The sequence below is a fragment of the Prinia subflava genome, chromosome 3 (assembly GCF_021018805.1).
Source record: "Prinia subflava isolate CZ2003 ecotype Zambia chromosome 3, Cam_Psub_1.2, whole genome shotgun sequence".
Lineage (NCBI taxonomy): Eukaryota > Metazoa > Chordata > Aves > Passeriformes > Cisticolidae > Prinia > Prinia subflava.
This window is the reverse complement of record NC_086249.1, coordinates 93,510,877-93,533,103: the sequence shown is the minus strand read 5'-3', so window position 1 is coordinate 93,533,103 and position 22,227 is coordinate 93,510,877. Positions and strand designations below refer to the sequence as shown.

Here is a 22,227-nt window from a genome sequence, read left to right as displayed (position 1 = left end):
AAGGAAAAAAAAAGGCAAAACTTACACACAGTTACTTATATTTGAATTCTGAAAACTTCTGGTAGCTCATAAAGGGTAGGCAAAAGACTCAAAAGTGAAATCTCCCTGGATTCTCTTCCTGACTCAGTGGTTCAAAGATGCCTGCTCTTCAAATCACATACATGTTCCATTAAGGCCTGGCAGTTGTAAAGGGAAAAATAACCATTTTCTCTGAAACTGTAAGCTTTAAGGGCAAGTATCTTGACATCCTTAACATTCTTTTATGTTGAAAGTTCGAGGTCAAATCTGCATTGCACAAAGAGCTGACAGTAATGAGAAGCAGGAGGAGCTGGCTATAGTCAGTCTGGAGGCTGCAGCACTGAACGCTACCGGGAGACACAGAGGGGAGGCAAATGAACACACACAGCAGAAGAAAGGCTGTGCCAGGATCATGTGCTTAATGTATTATGAATAAGAAGATAGTGGAAAGATGTTTCCTTGTCAAGAGAGACAGCCACAGCAGGCTTCACCCTGCAGAAACATTTCCAGGGAGATCCCACAAAAGCAGCAAACACAAGGCAAATGCAGCTAGCAGAACCACTTCACAGCAGATCAAAAATGCCCCTTTCACACTAAGGGCTTGAAGTTTTAACTTCTAGGCTCCTTATGTAACTTCCCTGACACTCACAAATGGAAAAAATTCTGAAGGATTATTTTTGGGAATGGGATGTTGCTGAGGATATGCATACCGCTCTACTTGGAAGATTTTTTTCCAGTAACACTGACTAATAATGACTGTTAGGAATCACTCTTCCCCATTCCCCAGCCTTAAAAATCAAGTCTGAGCTGTATGTTCAAGAATAGCTCTATCAGACAATATTTAAAGATCTGTATCGTGCTAATCTCTATGAAGTTAGTTTCTTATTTTTGTAAAAGAAAAATGAAAAATAAGAAGATATAGCCTTGTCAGAACTCCCAGGCAGCATTACCCTTATCATATAGTTGATCCTACATCACATACACCACTCAAAAACATTAACAAAAACAGAGCCTGTTCATGAAAGGTGCTGCTCATTTCACCAGCTGTGAATTTATAGCACTTTTAGAAAACTATTCCTACAATAATACTCAAAACAAAACTGCAGTAGTTTATTTTCTATGAAAAAAGCTGAAGTGTTCAAATCAGAACCGCTTTTCTGCTTGAGTTCATTACCTCCAACCAATCTATGCTTGCTTGATTTATTAATACACACTCTCCAGTCTTCTTCAGTCTTTAAGGATACAATTCCATGTAGGAGGGAACACACACAGTTTCTTTTGAAAACTCCACAGGACAATAAAGCCTGCTAAGCTGTTCTTCATACAGAGTCAAGGCATCAGTCAGATTGATACAGTTTCCCTGAAAAGAAAAAAAGTCCCAGTCATAAGCAAATAAGCAAAATTTCAGATGAATATATACATTTTGACATTACTGCAAGACTCCCACATACTTCACAACCAGATACATGCTGATCTTAATATTTAATACTTACAAAGCAAACACTGAACAGCTTGTCTTCATTCTGCCTACAGCAAACAACAATTTGTATCCTTTCAAGAAAGGGTAAGTATAGGGGGATTATCTATATTCTCATTAGCAGAAACGACCATTATATGAGGGCTTCCAGTTAAAACAGACCACCATGTGTTGTTTGCCTATAACATACACTCCATAACCATTTTCTTTATGATTGCTTAAGTGTATTAGTAAACAGTATTACAACATCCAGATTTTTCTCAGTTATTTAACATTGCCTAGATCTTGGTGTTTAAATGCACTATTAAAAAAATTACAGCCTATTAATTTTAAACAGATTCTTCCAAAGCAATATGACAAAATACATCAAATTATACAGAACTTCTCTGGCTGTGGACCACATTGTCTTGACTTTCCACGTGTTACGCTTCTGAAAAGGAAGAGATTCCTTGGACACTTTTTTTGTCTGAAGGATGAAACAACATCTTTCTTGGAATACAAACACATCAAGGATTACAAAGAGTGAAGAATTAAAAAAACAACCCAAGAAACAAAACCCCACCCCCTGCAAAAAACCCTAAGCCTAAAAACCCCCCAAAAAACCAAACACCCACCCCCTCCCCCAAAAAAGTAAAACAAAAACCCCCACCCAACTCTCCCCCAAGCAAGTCCTATTTGCAAGCAGTGCCTTGTCCCAAGCTAAGTATTAATAAGAAGCTGAAGTTACTGCAATGTATACCTGGGATGCCCATATGGAGAAAACTCTATTTAGAAGTCTGAATTCTCCATATCCATAACACGTTTCAAGATTTAGTGGTTACAGTGAGCTCACCAGAACACCAGACTGAACACACCCCAACTACCCAAAGTAATAAAAGTCAGTTGTGTAAATTCAATCAGAAAGAAAACTTTGTCAAGTTTCTTGACTAGTAGACTAGCAAATACTTTACCATAAAAAAACCTTGAATTCAATGGTCTTGGGAAAAGTGTGGCAAATACAAGCTTTTTGGACACTCATTTGAAATTAAGTTAAGTTGGATACAGTCACTACTGCGTGGTCTAAAAGTCACTCCGGCTGTTTTTTTCCAGGCATGAGGCACCAAATGAAGACTCACCAAAAAGAAGTATTCCGTTGCTGTGGCACAGCACAGAGATAACTCTGTGATTGTGGTCAAGGTTGAGATATTGTTAAAGACCCTTGGCACACTGACAGCCAAGTGAATTGATTTGTGATCTACTTCCACCACTTTCATGAGGCATCTTCAGCTCAACCTATAGGCCCCAAACATGATAAACCAGCCATCTGTAACACTAGACATCCATAGCAAGTTATATGATGACTACGAATCTCTCCTGCCCACACAGTATGTGTCAGTCTGGCCATACGTAGGGCAGGATGAGATCTTCAGGAGATGCTTGTCCCCATCCTCCCCTAATGGCTGGGTTTACTAGCATGCAGTATAAATGTCTTTCCAGTGATCTAGCACAAAGCCTGCTTTCCTCTTCTGATTTCTGAACAGTAGATAGGGAAGCATAACTAGCATTTTCCAGAGTTACTCTCAATATAAAAATCCTCAGCTTTCCCACACATTTTACCACCTCTAGTGGAGGAACATTTGCCACAGAAGACAAAAAGGAGAACAAAACCAAAATTTTTATGTTAATGACTACACAGTTCCTAATGATTCAGCACAAGCACCAAAGGCCCACAAAATGATGGCAAGAAATGCAAGGCATAGAAGTCATGTTAGAAAGAAAAGGAGTCTAAAGCATCTATGGAATGACAGGATCCTCCTGCTGCTCTGAATGACTTTGGGAAGTGTTTGTGTGTACACACAAGTACACATAATTTTGGGGTTTTTTTAACTGACCATTGAATGCAGCATCTTGTTCATTCCTGCCATTCAGTAACACGTGTAACCTGCACCTGACTGTGAAAGAATGCAGATGGCTCAATTAGGAAAAGCTGGATCTAATGAAAAGAATTAGCTCCCTTACAGTCACATCTCATTTGATATTTTAGGATCTTTAACTCGAAATGAGGACTCCAGGAACCAAGGTCTTACTCAATGCTTCCTAAATGCCTGACTGCCTACATTTCACACATTGTGCTGCTCTGCTATGACACTGCAAAACTTTTAAACCCAGCAGCAGAGTCTTTATGAAAGACTTGTTTTACTGTGCAGCTTATTTTTGATGCTCACAGATTTTTTTAAATGGCCTTAAAATTATTACATGCACACAGATGCAACTGAAAGTTAATTTTCACAAAAAAAGGAACTAAGTAGAACAGGCAGAGGCCAAAACAAGCAGAGGTCGCATTTGAAATCTAAATATTTCTAAGTATTTCTAAACAGCTCCATTTACATTGCGTTTTCCATGCAACATCAGATGATAACTAGAAGTGTAAAGTGTAAAAATGTACATTCTGACTTTGGGATTTATACTATTTTTCCTACTTTTTATTGGTAGGATTTTTTCACAGTGTATTTAAAATATTTCTATTTCCAGAGGAAGTGAAAAGAGAATTCATGCCACTCATCTTCCTCTGAATTTTTTGCATCCTGCACAATTTTTTTTTTGGATTGTGCTCAAGTTTTCACAAGTAAAAAAGAAAACCTCAATTTAAAAAAAAATCTTAACACAGCATCTGAACAATGGTCTCAGGTACATGATGTGATTCTTGAGGTTGTCCTGTACAGGGCCAGGAGCGGGACTTTGATGATGGCTGTGGGCCCCTTCCAGCACCAAGAAATCCTATGACTCCACTCTATTCTATCACTCTCTTATCTTTTAAAAATCATATTTGGGAAAGCATCCCTTCAAAAGAACTTGCATAAAACATGTTTGATTATAATTTTGATCATATTGCACAAACAAACCAGTACTTGTTTATTTAGTAAAGGAAGGTGATGTGCTGGACATAGAATTTTTCATATTTGGGTTTGAGTATCAGAAAACACATGAGACTTGTAAAAAATAGGTAAGACGACTAACTCTGAGCTCAATGAACAGACTGCTACAGTACTTGTTTAGCAACCTGTTATTATCCAAGGGATTGTGGTGGGTTTTTTTGGTTCATCTGCCCTTTACCAAACATATAATTTTGTTTCAACATCAGACTGAATGCAAAAGAAAAGTTAAAAACAACCTGTGTATGTAATTTGAGTCATAAATAGAAACACTGCTAGGTAATTTACAGAGCACACCACTATTATGCAGGAAGTTGAACAGGATACAGAATGATAGAAGAGTATCCAGTTTCCCAGACTGTCACTTCAGTATTTCATTATTTCCCCCTCCTCTAGCAAGAGACAAATCACTGCACACACCATGGAAAACAAATTACAGGAACAATGAACATGCCAAGAAACAATTTTTACTTTTCAAACCCAGAACTCCCCCATCTCCAAATCAAGATCTTGCCTAAAGGTTAGACAACTCTCACTTGGCTCTTCTATCAATCTTTCTTCTGGAGAAGTACTATAGGATTTTATAGTTCTGCATAGTTGTTATTTTTTTTAACTATCTGGCTTCATTCAACACAAAGTTAAGCACTCCAAAAATCAAATCTCCTTAAGGCTTATTTCAATAAGCTTTCTGAAAAATCACTATTATTAACACCTTCCCTTAAAACGTGGCCTGCTTTATTAAGCAAGACTACCAAGTGTTAGTAACAATGTCAATCACATTTAGATGTTCCAGTATCACTAAAATGCCACAGGGAACCAAGCTCAGAATGCAACACAGAGATCTGTCCATTAACCTGTGTTCACTTTCACTCCCTCTGCCTAATTAAGAGTTATATGGCAGAGCAATGCATTGTTTGTTCTGAACAGACACCATATAACTCAAACAATAGCTAATACTGAATGCTGTTAATAAGGTTTAAAGCAGATGACTCACCAATTACACGCTTTCAAAAAGCAAAATCACTTTCTTTTTTCTCCCACAGGGTTCAGCCAAATTTTCAACATATACAAAAATCCCTACCAAATTCCTCTGCCCAGCCCCCCTCACTTAATTTCTATTCCATGTCAAACAATTTGACAAGTAAGAACTAGGAGAATGATGAAGTTTTTTTCATCCCTTAAGATGCATCTTTTGGACACAAAAGTACTTCAGGCACTTTGAGATTAACAAATCTTAATCTCTAAAACTTTGCTTAAAACAGATGACTCCTGAACTGTTTCACAGCCTTCTCACTTCAACAGCTCATGCCCATCTCCCAACATCCACTTTTCTGGGATCCCACAAGGTGTAAGTTCTGTAGTTCCATGGGCTTAGTTTTGTGGTTTATACAGGACAATGCACAACAAATTTAAATAACAGGTACAGTTCTGGACAGACAAAAAACATTCCTTAAAATAAGCAGCAAAACAATTTGTTTAACCCTGTAAGTTCCAGTTAACTCTGCCCATCTACAAAGTGTATGTGTCCATCAACTGGTTACAGGCTGAACATAGGCCACTATCTATGCTTCCTTCAACTCTCAGAAAGTAAACTAGTGAGTTGAAAGCAGGTGAAAAGGTCCCTTTTCCATACTTGCCCATTTCTCGTATGTCTTACCCCATATGTCATTGTCACTGGACACCTTGGTCTGTAACTGTATGCCAGAAAAATTTATTTTTTATTTTCAGCGTGGGTTTTTGTTTTTATTCTATAATGATGTGCCAGAATTGGATATGGCCAAGGTTGGGTTTTATCCTTCCTCACTTTAGAGTGACTGATAAGCAGTGACACACAGTATGAAACACACAGCACCAAAGCCAGCCTTAGGTTTTGGGGGACAGGGAGAGCTGTTAAGGAAATAATGGAGGCAAACCCGACTGTAAGTACCTCCACTGGCTGAACTTGAACTCTCAGTAACAAATGGAATGAAAATGTCTGTTCCTTAAAGTCTCTCAAACTACCAAGAAATCACAGAAGCTCAAACAGAAACATAGAGCCATTCTTCCAGTCTCCTTTCATGGTTCAGTCATGGAGAATAATCTTGCTCCCTCATTGGAAGTGCTAATTAGAAAGCCCACACAGCAGCCAAAAAAAGGAGTCTAACTATGGAGCAACATGATGATTGTCTGGACAATCAGAGGGCTGTATAAGAGAGAGGCCAGGAAGTTTAGTGAAGGGCCACATGTTCGTGTGGGAGACACATGATCCCCTGTACCAGGGTCAGTGCTGTTTACTGGAACCTGTGAATGGTCTGAGTTTCTATCCTGCCTAGGCTGAGTGACCCCAACCAGGAAGTCAAATTCCTGTTCAGAGGTATTTTTAAAGGTTCTACTACATAAACAGACTGAAAATGATAGCCTTCTCAACCTCAAAAATTAGATCAACAGAACAAAAACTTAGCACAGAAAAAGGCCCTTTCTTAGCTACACATAATCCACTGACACTCAGAACCTTACAACCGTCTCAGCATCTGATAGAACATGATTTCACAGCTCTTGGGACAATCCTCACACACTTCTTTGAAGGCACAAGAGAGTGATGGTTTAGAAAAACATAAGCCACATATCATGCTGATATCTACAAGTATATATACTCACTTGAAAGGAAACACTTGGGCCATCTAAAAACCCATACTTTTAGGAAGTCCAATACTGTAAAAACACTTCACGTGTTCAAAAACAGTTGCTGGGAAGGTATTTAGAGATGAAAGCGGACCTCAGGATATACCAAGGTCTTACATCCTCATCAACTCCAATTTCTCTCCCCTGTGATGGCTGGGAGCCCGTACCTCTAACTGCTCTCCGAGGAGAACATAACACCAAGCACCTCACAGGTATGGCTTTGTATTACCTATCATATCAATTAACACTTCAAAGCACCAGCCTCAGAAGAAGAAGAATAGAAATAAGAGCATGCTATATGATCACTGAACCTCAGAGTGGTGCGATTATGTTTAACTGTAAGTTTTCACAAACAAGCTTCAAGTCTTAAACCTACAGGGAGGTTTGCAAGTTCTGCAGGCTAAGGGCCCTAAAGCTCATGTCTCTCTCTGCACATCCTGTGTAGGCTGCAACACTCAATAGGGATGATGCAGCTAGAAAAGCACAGCTGCTATGCATACAAGTTTTTGTTCTAAGCTGTGATTATTACTTGCACAAAGAAAGTATGGAGGCATTTTTCCCCAAATACATTCAGGCAAAAACTTAAAGCAGAAGAGAATGACATCCATTAACTGCCCTTTTATATTTTTCCAGAGCTGCAAAAAAGGAAGAAGTCACTCCTGCATCTTAAAATTGGCCACATAAGTTCTTATATCCCCTAGGAATACAAATAAATAGTCTGAAAAATCTTCCACAGGCAGAATCTCTATAAATGTTAATGAACTGCCAGGCAATAGCAGTTACCTGCCTCCACCTAGTGGTGACAGGACATTCTGCAGCAGCATTTGGAGACCACTTCGAGAATCACCAAGGAATCCCGAGGGAACCACCAGGTGTGTTAAGAGCAGCATGCCAGAAATAATTCTTTTTATAATCTCAGATAAGTTACATCCATCTGGAGTTAGACAGCACTAGACCCTGCCTGCTGACAATTCACATGCAGATCAGAACATTTTCCAAAACTTGTGCAGATCTCAATGAAGAGGTGAGCAGCATTCCCCTTTATTTTCCTCAGCAGTGGCATTTAGACACCCAGGCAGCAATACAGTAAGGGAAAGGACGGCATTCTGTGAACACAATTCCAATTTTGGGTAAAGTCTTTCTTTGGCATTGAAATAAATGACATCCTAACTAGATGCCCATCATTCTGTTCAGGGTGCAAGGGGAAAGACTACGAAGGACAGAAATTTCCAGTGTTAGTACAACAATGTCAAGGCAGAAGAGGCAACTGTGATTGCTGGCTAGTAGTCACTAGGACAACAATCCTTTCGCTGCATTTTTCTTGAGAGACATTTCCTCATCACAGCTAAGATGAGGCTCTAACAAGTAAGTGGACATCCCCTCAGTCACTTTTCTTGATGATATTTAGTATTTTTTTTTTGTTTTGGAGAACCAAATGCAAAGAAGGGGCTGGGGGACACACAGAGTCCTGCATTTTAAAATCACAACTGCCTTAAAAAACACGTGATTTCTTCAGCAAGGCCTGCTATGCCTTCAGCAAGGCCTGGTATGTAACATTAAGCATCCTCGAAGTGGATAGTTGGATGAGAAATAACTTAAATTCGCAATGTTAACTGCAAATTTAAGTTATTTCTAAATAAACAGAGCTAAAACCACTGGCATTTAACAGCAAATATAACAGAATATTCAAAATCTTTTATGAGTTCCCAATGTGTGACTAAGCTGCCAAAGTTGGTAGCAGTCATGCTTAAACTTCTGTCTATAGCCTAACCAATCCTCCAAGTAGCCAGCTTCAGCTAGTTTAATTGATTTAAATTTAAGTAATTTAAACAAATTATAGACAGGTAATTTTATTTAAAGCATCCCAGTAGTCTGCTCATCCTAGGACCAGACTGTTGAGTTGTCTGAGGGTGTGGTGGATTGACCCTGGCTGGATGCCAGGTGCCCACAAAAACACTGTCATTCTCCTGCTCAGCTGGACAGAGGAGAGAAAATGTATCAAATGCTCATGGGCTGAGAGAAGGATGGGGAGAGAACACTCACCAATTACCTTCACAAGCAAACAGACCTCACTTGGGTAATAAACTCAATTTCCTCATCAAATCAGAGTGGGAGAATAAGAAATAAACCCAAATTTTAATAACACCTTCCCCTACCCCTCCTTTCTCTCCAGGGTGAACTTTACTGACAAATTCTCTACCTCCTCCCCCACCGTATTGATGGGGCATGGGGATTCATCCCATGTTATTTCTGCTGCTCTTTCCTCCTCACACTCTGCTCTGCTCCAATGTGGAGACAGTCTTCCAATGAACTTCTCCAACATGGGCCCCTCCATGAGTTGCAGTTAATTAATTTCATTAATTGCTGCAGCACGGGTCCCCTGCAGGGTCACAAGTTCTGCCAGGAAGCCTGCTTTAGTGTGGGCTTCCCCAAGGGTCACAGCCTCCTTCAGGTACCCACATGCTCCTGCTCCAGGGGCTGCAGGAGGATCTCCCCATCCTTCATGGACTGCAGGAGCACAGCCTGCTACACCATGGTCTTCATCATGGGCTGCAGGGGAATCTCTGCACTGGTACCTGGAGCATCTCCTGCCTCTCCTTCAGTGACCTTGGAGTCTGCAGAGCTGTTTCTCTCACATGTTCTCACTTCTCTCTCTGGCTGCAACTGCTGTTGTCCAACAACTCTTGGCCCTTCAAAAATCTTATCCCAGAGGCACTACCACAGTCACTGACAGGCCCCACCTTGGCCAGGAGCAGGCAGATCTTGGAGCCAGCTTGCACTGGCTCTGTTGGACATGGGGAGCCCTTCCCACAACCTCCCACTACCAAAACCAGACCATATAAAGACAATAGAAAGGGTTATTCCATTTTCACAGAAGACTATTTTGTTTTTTCAGGCCCAACTGGGAAGTGGCTACAAGGCCCATGGAATGGGCTGAGTAGTGTATCAATAGAGTATCAAAAGCTCTGACAGCTGCCTGCCCCAGTATTAACTGTCCTTTCTTCAACATCTTCAGGAAGACAAAACTGCTAGAGAACACTGCTTCCATACTCTAGCTCTTGCACTGGCTACCCATTAACCCTAAGTCCAGTTTTAAGCCACATCAATTTTCATATTGTTTCTTTGCCATCCTGCCATGTACCACCTTGTTGCCATGGGACCACAAAATATAACATTGCATAGATTCACAACAGTTAAAACCCACCAGGGCTGGCTCAGGATTGCTATCCTTTCTTTCTTTCTGTGCAAGCAGATGCTGGAGAGCTGACTTATCTCCTCCCACGAGGACAAAACAAGCAGCAGGGGCTGCACCAGTCTCCACCTCAGCTGCTTCCAGCTGACACAGAACAACCCCCCTGCCCTCTGGCTGCAGCACAGCCATCATTTCAGCTCTCAGCACAAGCTTCTTCTCAAGAGTCCTTCTGCAAAGTCCAACAAAGCCTGTCTCCAGACATAAATTTACCCTCACATCAATAAGGCGAGCTACTATCACTGTGTATACTACAAGCATGGCAACTGCAACACAATTTGCTGTTTCCAGAACATTCAGTGTCCTTTTGGTATCAGTCTGCCACAAATGTTTCCCCTATTAACAGGACAGAAATGCCATTAAAATTTACAGTGTGCTAAGACGATGTTAATCATATCTCATATTTCAACCACAAGATAAATTTTCTTGCCCATAGAGTAGCATATTAGAATTGCCAGAAACCTCGTCCCACAAGTTTTGCATTTCTTTATAAACCTGCACAATTTTACAGTAAACCAATTTTTATATATTTCAGAGCTTAAGGGTATTATTCTAAAACACTGTACTTAGATCCTCCACATATCAGAAGACCAGTTTAAGAGCATGACAAAACGAATACAGAGAATTAGACTTCACTGAACTATCTGCTGGCTCCTGTCACATTCTTATACAATTGCACACAACTTCATGGCATTCCAAATTCAGGATTACCTGAAGTATTTTCTGCTAAAAGCTATACCACAATTCTATTATCTATGAGGTGACTATACTGCACCTATGTCAAACTCTTACACCTTAATGAATGACAAATTCCCATGTTCTACACTCTACAATGGAAGATATTAGCTTAAAATCCATGCATCTTCTTCATGAAGTACATCAGTTCTGCTTTTCCAAGAACTGTTTAGCTCCAATATTATGCAGTATGCCTTGCTGATTCTTAAAATTATGGTTTAAACTCCAGACAAATGCACTACATATTCAGCTGAAATAATGAAAAAAGACAAGTAAGTTAGCAAATCCTAACTTTCATGCAAAATGCCTGATAAGTCATTAAAAGGAGAAAACCAGCCTGAAGTAGATTTTTAGTTAGTTTTGTCCTTTCTTAACTGAAAATATGCAAATTGCAACAGATACAATGCAGTACTTTGTTACATCCAAGTATCATACCTGTGTGAAGTATTTTCCGTCTTGTTTCAGGACTTTCATTGAGAGGTCAAGAATCAACCGCAGAAATTCCCATGTGGAATCTGCATATGGGGAATGATTGAAAAACAGAACGGCACATCACTGCTTGCTTACTTCTTACATATTCAAGACTTGAAAAAAGTTCTCAAAAAAAATAAAGCCTGGATTAAAAAAACAAATGCAAACCATACGCAATGACAATGATGGCAGGAGTATTGTTTTTCTTCACCAGAATTCTCCTGAAGTTTCCAATAAATTATGCAGCGAGCAGAATTTACTGGAGTATGAACTCCAAATACTTCTCAAGAACTACATGAATTTGTATTATTCTGGAATAAGAGATTTAAGGGTGTTAGGGACTTGCTAGTCTTTTCTAATATTCAAACAGTTTTTAAAAACCCATATGCCTTTTTTTTCCTCTCAGACTTGCTTTTTAAATGGAAAAAATGAAAGCATTATTTTGCAGACTATTATGCACCAGAAGACAAATGTTGAAAATTCTCAGAAGTTTAAGCAAATAAATTAGAAGGTTTACCTTCTTCTGGAGATGTGGAGATTGGAACAGCTGTCAGATCATTAATTACATAATCAAACATTCTTCCTTCTTTGGCATACCTCTTCAGTACAGGAATACAGTCTTCAATTAGAACCTATAAGAACGAAATATTGTTGCTAGTCCTAAAAATACCCTAAAACTGACCAGGTAAAAGGGAACAAAATGAGGATTCACAGAAATTAAGATAGAAAAATTACAAAATTAAATACATGCTTAATTTTAGGTTCCACTTTCAACTTTTTACATCATATAGAAAGAAGGAACTTTGTAGGAATTATGACAGTGGAAACACAAGCATTCCAGGACTCAAGTTCCTAGATCTACGATCACTGCTCTTCCTACCAAATGCTGACAACAGTTAGCAGTTCCAACAAATGAGTTAAACTAGGTGTTTGTATGAAGGGCTACTGATTTCCACAGAGTAGCATGTGACTTCTCCATTGATTTTTTTGTGTGTTTTTATTAGCTCATTCCTGTAAGTTAATACCTGTGACAACATCTAAGGGCCAGTACTGAAAACAGAAACATGTCAAATTACACCTGGGCTCATTTTTAAGTGCTGTTCAATGCAGCACAAAGACCTCAGCTGCAGGCATGCATGATATTTGTTGGGGTTTTTAGTTTTAATATAATAGTAGTGTAATACTAAGGGATTTTGCCTGTATGTTAAAAATAATTATTAAATCTGTATTACAAATTCAGGTATTTTTAACAGTATAGAACAACTAAGAAATGCACATTTTTATCTTTTTAACAGTATAAGGAATGATGTTAAATACTACAATTCTTACAACAATCTCCTCTTCATTTCTAAGTTATAGCAAACATTCTCCTATTTCACATTCCTTAAAAGCTACATATGCAATTAATTTTAGAAGTCTGAAGATGGAGAGTTAAAATACTTCCAACATGAACTCCAGTTAATAAAATATGCAAGTGGCATACAAAAGGAGAAAAAGCTTCCAAAACTTGAGTCAGAAGACTTGTCCCCAAAACTCTGCCATAGCAGTCTTCCAGACTAGGTCTACATGTATTTGAAATATGACTTGTAATGAAATAAAAACAAAACATTACCTGGTAGCACTCTCCTCTCAGATTGTCTAAGACATCTCCGCACGTTTTACGCATGTGTTTTTTACACCCGTCAATCACCATTTGGTCAATGTTTGAAGCTTGTCAAGGCATAATACATCCCAGAAATAATAGAGGTAAGATTCTACTTCTTCAGAAACAAGTTCTCGAAGAGGCATTCACAAAAAAATTATTAGATGTGCCTGTTGGTATATATCCTGCAATAGCCAACCTTTTGTACAGGCTTCCAGATCCAATCAGATGATTACGAAGTGCTGATTTTTGGTTTTAACCAGTGTTTTTGATACCTTAGGTTATCATTATGGTGAAAGCTTGAAATGTGAACTGTAAGACTATTGAAAACTCCATCAAGTTAAACTAGGTTAAGATTTTAACCCACCTTTTTAAAACAATTATTTTTAGTCTTAGCAAAGGGATCCCAAAACCTAGGATGATCAAGATCTCATATGGCTAACACTAGTTTACATTACAAACTGTATGAACTGCAGTGTTGAAAGCTTGATTTGTATTGGTATTTTTAAAACAGGGTAGGTCAATTTATCAATACAGTTCATCAAGCCATGACATTCCTATTGATTAAATTTTTTTGCTCCTAGGCACTCTCTTTTTATCGCTTTCTCTAGGAAAATAGATGAACTCAAGAAGGCAGAAGTGAGCCCCAAGCACAAACCTGACAGACCTGTCTTCTGTTATTAGAGAAAGCATCAGTCTGATGACAGAAGTATTCCTTTCCAGCCTTATATAAACTGCTACTCAGAGTTATGGTATGGATTGGGAACCTGAAAGCAGGTGTTGCATAATGATGCACAAACATGTGGTCACTGGGTCTCTCTCTAAGCTGACAAAAATATTTCATTTTAGACCCTATCTCCATGCAAATCAGAACCTGACAGGTAACTGTGCTCAGTGCTAAGGTATCAGCAGAAAGCTCAGGTTGACATGAACGATGGGCCATTTGTCAAAGGATATCTCTACCATAGTAACCATCTTTGGCTTCAGTTTGACTATCTCATACAGTATACCTCCATCACCACCTCCTAGGATTAGCACTTCTTTCCCAGTGTAATCTTCCTTTCCACTGCCCATTATGGCTTGAGTATATGCCAGGTCACTTTCTGCCAGATCTGAATGGAAGAAAGAGAATTGGATAGAAATATTAAATCTTCAGTTGTTCTCATTAACTGGTATTAATCCAGAGGTGATACAATACAGAGCAAAGCAAGAACATCTACAGAAACAAGCTGGCTCTCAGAGACAGTCCAAGTAATGAGATTCTTCTCAGAATCCTGCACAGGATTTCTCCAGTTCTCCATATGAACCCAACAATGCCCAGCTCAGCATTGGGAAGTACTGTGTGCCAAGAGGAAAAAGTAGCAGAGCAAAACCATCAGTCTTTGTAACTTGATGCTCACACTTGGGTTTTTATCTCAGGCTCATCCTGCAAGAAACAGAGCTGGAAGTTTTTGAAAATCCACTGTGCACCCCAGCTAAACAGAGCAACCTAGATGCACTCCAGTGGATCCCTGCACAGAAACAAACATGACCATTAACACCCAGGTGCTGAAGGGCCCTGCAGCTTGCCTGCTGCCAGCATTAGCTTCAGACAGGCACTGACACTCCCAAGCTGCAACAAGAGATCTGCAATGCAAGGGCCAAGCTTTGTGCAGCAGCACATCGTGGCATATCCTGTCACTCTGCCTGGCAATCACCACCTCACTTATGAGTGCACAGTAACAAAGTGAGGCAAAGCATTATTTCAAAACCCTATGGAAGGGAAATAAGTAATGGCATATTTCTCTTACTACAAGGCCCATTGTCATAATATTCAAGCAAAATCTCATCTCCATATTAAACTCTGATGAAAATTTCTGGCTAGAAGTACTGAATACCGAGTTTGATGATTTCTAATACAATTCTATCTGGATTAGAAAATACCTTGCTAATGAATTCAGTAACAGTGCTTTTCAGCTGCCATCTGCACAGAAGCCCGCTTGACAATTGTAGAAAGGTAATTGAATTGTTACAGCTATTTCAAATGATTTCAAAAAGCTGTATTTCAATTTCTTAATTACTCTGCCATTAGAGTGAAGATAGGTATTCTATCCCTGGACAGCAATGTCCCTCATTTACCAGAGTCAGTCCTTTTCAACATAAGAATTAAGATTTTACGAGGCATAGTCGTTTTATTGCCTAGATTTTCCAGCAAACAGCAATCTCCAGCTTTAAAGAACAGTAGCCTACCTTCTCCTAAGTTCACTTTCAAAAATACAAAGGTCAGCAGGCACAAAGTACCACATAAAAACCCTCATATAAGGGCAGGGTCACTATTTTGATTAACTGAAGAGTTCAAGTTGTATTATTTTGAAGAAGAGTCAAAAGATGTTGACAAATAAAGCAGCTAAATGGTTTAAGATACAGTTGTCCTATACCTCACCAAGCAGGAAATTCCCTTAGAAATCAAGGGAACAGCAGGATTATAAACACACACACACCCCAGGTCCCACTTCATATTTCTTTAGAACTCCACTGTGTTTTGAGGACTGAAAAAGTAGCTAGTTTTTACTAGCTAAAGAAGGTCTCAATGTTGGACTGGCAACAAACAGAGAAAAGCTCATATAAAAGAACAGAGGCAAGCAAGCTCTGCAATAGAACACCATCTTCTCGTCTCCCAGGCCACTTTCTGCAGCAAAGACACTAACTATGGAAAAATATTTTTTTTTAACTCTAGATTTTACAGTGGTCAGCCTGATTAACATTCTTAATATACAGGAACAAATGTATGTGTACATACACAAACATAGTTTCTAGCATCTGCACCATGACACTCAGACATCCATTAAAACTGCCAAGCAGGACAGAAAACAACACTGCTGACATTTTCATGCCAGAGATCCTTAAATGAGATGATACTTACTAACATCCCCACTGAGAATAAGAATATTCCCAAATTGTTTTGAATGCAGAATTTTAATATTCTGAAAAGGTGAATCTTCATCATAAACAACTTCATCTATGTCATACTCCACCAGGCGCCCATCAGCTGTGGGCCAGTATCTATCAATGACACCTCCCCTCAAAATGGCTGGCAACCTAGAAAAAATAATATGAAAATTTTATTTAAAAATTCAATGTTTATTTAAAAAAAATCCACTTTAAACACACTGTGGATTCACCACAATAAATAATATTTACAAGAGCAATCTAAGAAAACTTGCCACATTTAATACTTAACAGATATAAGAAATCTACCAGTCATATGTTAAATATCCATAATTTGCTAAGGGACAGATAATATATATGGCTCTTCTTTATGTACAACTTCTACAATGTACCTGTGAATTTCTCTCAATTCTAAGAGAGAATTTATATAATGTATGAGCCTCTGTAGAAGAATCAGCTCTAGACTAGAAATTGATACAATACAAAAACAATACAGGCAAAAAAACATGACAAAACCTCTTCCTATCTTCAGTTCAGTTAATAATACCATTTCTGAGATTAAATGGACCTCACTCTGAAGCAAACTGTCTTTGAAATGACAGCAAACAATCAAAGGGATTGCATTTAGGCAAAATGTGCAGGCACAGAGTTCATCAGATCTCCCACACACACTTCAAAGAATTAAAAGGGTTTCTTTTTTCCCCAAAGGGTGTAGCAGAAGCCCAGACACAGACAAGCTTCTTCCAAATTCCCCAGTGATTCCCAATCAACATTCCAGAGACACTTCCTATCCTCAGCGAGCCGCCAGATGGCAGCACACGGTGGGAGCAAGAGCAACCTTGGCTTACAACAACAAGGCAGGGAAAACTTCTCCAGCTACATTCATCCTACTGCAGCTGACACCAAAACGATGCAAAACAATTTTAAAAAGAACACCCCTCAAAAAAACCCCTACACAAACCAAAAACAAGCAAAAAAAAGACACTGAGGAGCACGTGACAAGATCCATGCCAGATGCACTGTTCTAGGAGGTTCATCTTCCTGTGTTACAGTAACCAAAATATCTAGACCACTCCACACACACTCAGGTGTTGTCCTGATCAGTTTTTAAGAAATTCCATTCATACCTTCATACTCCAGGTTATTCACTGCATTACAGCAAAGCATAACTTTATCTCTAGTAATTATGCAGACAAGCCACATACAGAAGTAGAGGTACACACTCACCGTTTCACCCTTTTTATGTTACCATGAAACAATTCTTTCATTCTTTCTTCTACTTTGTTTAGAAGCTGCAAAAAATAGCAAATGAGAGATAGAATCTGTAGATCAGCACTTAATGCAAAGTAACTTAAATTAGTCTACCTGGAAGTCAATAAAACACAGCACCTGCTATGAAAAGGCTTTGAAATGTTACATGAGAAGCCCATGAGTAAGTAGCTGGCCTCCTCAGTCTTGTTACTAGCAAGAATGTGCACATTTCAGCAGCTGTCATCACTGCATTTAGCAGCTCTCCAGGACAGCACAGCCAAAGAGGGAACACAAGAACCATTTAAAGTTCCATTCCTGCTACAGCAGTGGCCTCTTTCCCTGCAATATTCAGTGTCTAGAGCCTTCACGCCAGGGAAGATAAAGTTCCTTTTCTCCATGGGGCAAAAGATTGAGTATGGAGGCTCCCCATCCCTCAGAACAGAGAATATGAAGATGTCTCACACTAGTAGCCAGGCTGCAGACTGAGTATCTCATGTCCTCCCTCACTGCCCTGGGTAGCTGAAGAAACCCAAGCCCTAACCAAGGCTGCTGTATCTTTACAACTTTAACAAAGGACACAAGGCAGAGTACTTGCAGAAGAGTGTGTGCACAACTTCAACAGGTGCTACTGTTCTTCATTTGTGAGCATCCAGACCTAAAAAAAAAGGGGCTCCTCAACAGTTAGGTAATCCTAGTAAAATAGGCACCACTCGTACCTGATCAACTTCTTCTCTTCCTTTCATGTCATCATTGTAGCTCTGTAGATCCACCAGCACTAATCCATGAGGGTGAATTCTCAAATTGGCAAAACTACAACAGAGACAGCGGTGACAAATTTATTATCAAAAATCAGTAAGGAAAAAAATCTAAAACAAGTTAGATTAAAATTCAGAATTAATATTTTTTCCCCAGCATCTGTAACTGTTGGCTGTGCCAGCTCCAGTCTTCCTCTGCAAGTCACAAAGAGCAAAAAACAAAGTTGCAAGAACTTGCCTATCACTACACACAACTAATAAAACCAACAGGAAGCAAGGCAGTGAAACAAGCTGTTTACACCACAAAAGCTGGACATTTTCCTTCCCCTATATTTTCCTTTTCACCTCTGGGGTGTGTGTCTGTTTTGTTTTGCAGGCAGGATAGTTGGAGGTGGTGGTGGGTTGTTTGGTTTTTTGTTTTTGTGAGGTTTTTTTGGTTTTTTGTTTTGTTTTTTTGTTTTTTTTTTTTTTTTTTGTGGTTGGGTTTTGGGTGGGGTTTTTTTTGCTTTTGGGGTTTGTTTTGGATTTTTTGGTTGGTTTTTTGATTTTTTTTTTATAGTAACTACTCAGACATTGATCATATTCAAAGCTGAATAAAAATTTTAAGTGAGAAACAGTAAGCATCCTGGAGCAAACCACAGTTTTGGTAAAGAAACTGGAGCATCAAACTTTCATTGATAAATACATATGCAAAGTCAACAAAACTCCTACTATATATTTACTACAGGAACATTTAAAGACCAAAGAGCAAGGCTCTGCCATGCTAAGCGCATTAGATAAACAGTGAATCTTTGAGAACCTGCAACAAAGAATACAAGAGCTAAGGGAAGGACAGAAGAAAGTAAGTGTAGCAGAGGCAATATCCTTCCCATTCTAAGGAGGGGAAAAGACAAAAAAAAACGGGATACAAAGGGATTACATAAAGGAAGCAGAGGAGAAAAACATACACTGGAAAAGTAGTGCAGAAGAAGGGATGAGAACAGGAATGAGTGAACAAAGAAAGAAGGGTATTCAGGAATAGAAATGCACTAGCACAACACAGAAACCTCAGATAAAGCTGTATCATTCTCTGAATGCTCCATTCTTTGCCTGTCTACTCTTATCACCCCACACAGGCCCAAAGGAATACAGAAACCAGCTCTTGTTGTGACAAAGCTTCTATGACCTTTCATGTCCCTACGACTCCCATCATTTTGTCTCTTCCAGAGCTCCTTTTGCAAACTGTCAGCCCTCAATAGGAACACCACCTCCCCCATGGTGCTGGAACCCTCAGCCCCCAGCTGCAGTCAGAGATAAAACCCTGAATATATTCTGTGTTATCTGAAGATAACTTCTGGTAACTGTGAAACAATCAAATTATGAAACTGACTGAAGCAATTCACAAATAAAAACACCTTGTTGGCTTTGGAACAGCAGTGCTCTGCAGCTCTCATGTGTTACTACTGTCACCCAGTTCTCTTCAGAGAACAGGTCTGGGTAGTCTGAGTCTTTCCTCAAGACTGCAGACAGATCTTGCCCCCAGGAAGAAAGGGTGTTTCTATTTACTGCACACATGCACACACAGAGCCCACAGACTGTCACCACCTTGGAGCAACCCTCCCTCCATCCCAGAGCTTCCCCACTAGGTGTCCTCCAACACAGCTTTTTGGGTGGGGAACACAAAAGCCTACCAGGATTCTTTTACATGATGATTTGGATTTTTTAAGAGAGATACAAAGGAGCAGAATTCAGAATATAGAAGTACTGGTCTCTCCAACAGGTTTTGGACATGACCATTCACAGTCCACAGGCACTCTGAGCTGTAGCACTACACACAGAAATATGTACATGAAGTTCATAAGACAGCTCTGTAATTTGATGCCCTAAAAAATGGCATGGTGTCAAATATTTCCACTGTTAGAAAAACTTTTTATCAGTTTATTTCCATATTCTAGGAGTTGTTGTTGGCACAAATAAGCAACAGATTGACTGCCCTATGACTTAAGAGTTCTCTTTTGAATTAATTTCATACAAGAATCACATATCTGCGGTAAGATTTGACAGCTGACACCTTCATTTCCCCTGTAACTCCACGAGAGCCTCAGTAGGGGATGTTCCTGCCCCTGCTTTGAGGTGGGAGGCAGGAGAGGCAGAGAGGACAGTTGCTCTGAAAGTACAGCCACACAACTTCAGATTTGTAAGTGATATGACATTAGAATACAGAGCCAACAGCACTGCAGAACCAACCATTTCATCCGAGTGTCACCTCTAGCAGAGTAACAGGGTCCTGGCACCTGGGGCAAGGGGGCAGAGATGAAAAGCAGGCAGCAGGCTGTGTAATGGGACAAAAATTCAAATTCCAGGCTGATATTCTCAGATAGTTTATGGTAAAAAAAACCCCAAACTTGACTAAATTCAAAATTCTCAACAATAATACAGGTTTGTTATACATTGGTTGTAAGTTATACGGATGAAAATAGACGCCTAAAATAAGTTAAAATGCCTGTAAAGTTTTAAGCAGAGCCGAAGTACAAGTGTACTCAAAAAAGTGAACAGTCAAGTATTAGGTAGTATTAGGGCAGCAGTGGTAGGTTCAAAGTTTTTTGAACTCAAAAGAATTACTAGCTTCAGTCAGCAGACAGCAAAGGCTATGCTGGCTTTTGCCACTTTACATTTGTCTACTTGGCAGAACATGTACGAACACAGGTTTTTAGCAGCACCTCTTTCAATATGTGGAAGAGGGTTCCTTAAAACAATGAGAATAGTTTCCATTTTCTACCTATGAAAATACAGGAAAAAAATACTTTAGAATCCAAATGAGGGGAAAAATAAAGTTAGCCCCTCCTGTCTCATCTTTCCAAAAAATATAATACCTGTTTTAAAAAACAAGCCCCCTTCCACACTTTTGGTGTGGGCTTGCATATAATTTCATAGAAGTAGCACAGGGAAAAAAGCTCAGTGAGGAGGTATCCTCTTCCATCTGGCAAGGAAGCCTGAAAAGCAGCCCCCACTGTAGGAATGCTCTAGGTGTTGCTGCACCTGCACATCTATCACATCTATCACATCCTCCAAGGCAGTACTCAAGCTCCTTGTGCTTGTGCAAACAGGTGTCAGCTACAGACAATTCTACTGAGTGCTGCATCTTTGCACCTGAACATCAGAAAACATCAGATGGCAACAAATAATTCCTAACTGCACAAATCAAAAAGTACCTGCTGGAAACAGAACTAGGACGCCGAGATCAAAATATTCTAACCCAAAAATGTATAATACTACCTTAGTTACTTGTACTGCAATGTATGAAACATTGCAACCCCACATGCCCAAGAAAGGATTTCCCAAACCATCACACCCAGAGGGTAAATCTGGACAGGTACCTACAAAATCTGATTTACCCATCAATGCTTTTATCTGCTGACTAACTTTGAATCGGTATAAAGTAGAATAGTTCAAGTACTTCAAAAACAGCTTGCCATTAAATGCATCACCCAGCAAACTACTCAATGAGGGAAGAAATAAAAATTTGCTTATACTAGGAAAACAAAATTTTACAAAACAGCATGACATTGTTTCACTAAAACAATCTTTTATAAAGTGTTCTTCACTTTAATTACAAAGTACTTGAGGGACATTAAGGAGCTGGGAAATCACATTTCCTCATTATACCTTGAGTCCAGTTCTGTTTTTACAGAACAAGAAAATTCAACCAATGAAAGCTGCCATGGTAGCTGTTGCTGATTCCTATCAACTGCTTCCTATTCTTCAGCCATTTTTACACTCTGAGTCACATCATAGGAAACTACAACATTTTAGCCTGAAACAAAGCTCTGAGGAATGTTCATCCTGCTCCTTTAAAATATGCTGCCTAGCATACACAGTGGTTAGCAAAAGACTAACAAAGAAAAGTAAAAAGTAAACACACTCCCCTCTCCCTCCACTGTGTTACCATATTCATCAGCATCTGTGACACACAAACCAAATTCAACTGGGTAAAGCTTGCACTGCTGTGAACAGTGAAGTCAAATGCCAGTAGGATTATACTTCTCTAAACAAGAATTCAGACAATGAAGTTAAAAATTAATACGTGTATAGGGGAGGTCAAAGCTTTTTTAAAAGACACTCTTGTACTTTAGAAACAATGACTCAAG

At 39.3% G+C, this 22,227-nt stretch overlaps 1 protein-coding gene across 2 annotated transcripts in view; it reads right to left on the bottom strand.

Annotated features, from left to right (window-relative positions):
• The window catches only part of SMS (spermine synthase), a 41,002-nt gene that overhangs the window by 1,321 nt on the left and 17,454 nt on the right, over nt 1–22,227 (bottom strand). For both annotated transcript variants that reach the window (XM_063392941.1, XM_063392942.1), the window contains exons 3-10: nt 18,062–18,155; nt 17,322–17,386; nt 16,069–16,244; nt 14,124–14,278; nt 13,137–13,226; nt 12,042–12,156; nt 11,489–11,568; nt 1,263–1,378 (exon numbers count right to left, since the gene is read on the bottom strand). In XM_063392941.1, coding sequence (XP_063249011.1) covers nt 1,263–1,378; nt 11,489–11,568; nt 12,042–12,156; nt 13,137–13,226; nt 14,124–14,278; nt 16,069–16,244; nt 17,322–17,386; nt 18,062–18,155 — 891 coding nt within the window. The remainder of the gene's footprint in view (nt 1–1,262; nt 1,379–11,488; nt 11,569–12,041; nt 12,157–13,136; nt 13,227–14,123; nt 14,279–16,068; nt 16,245–17,321; nt 17,387–18,061; nt 18,156–22,227) is intronic.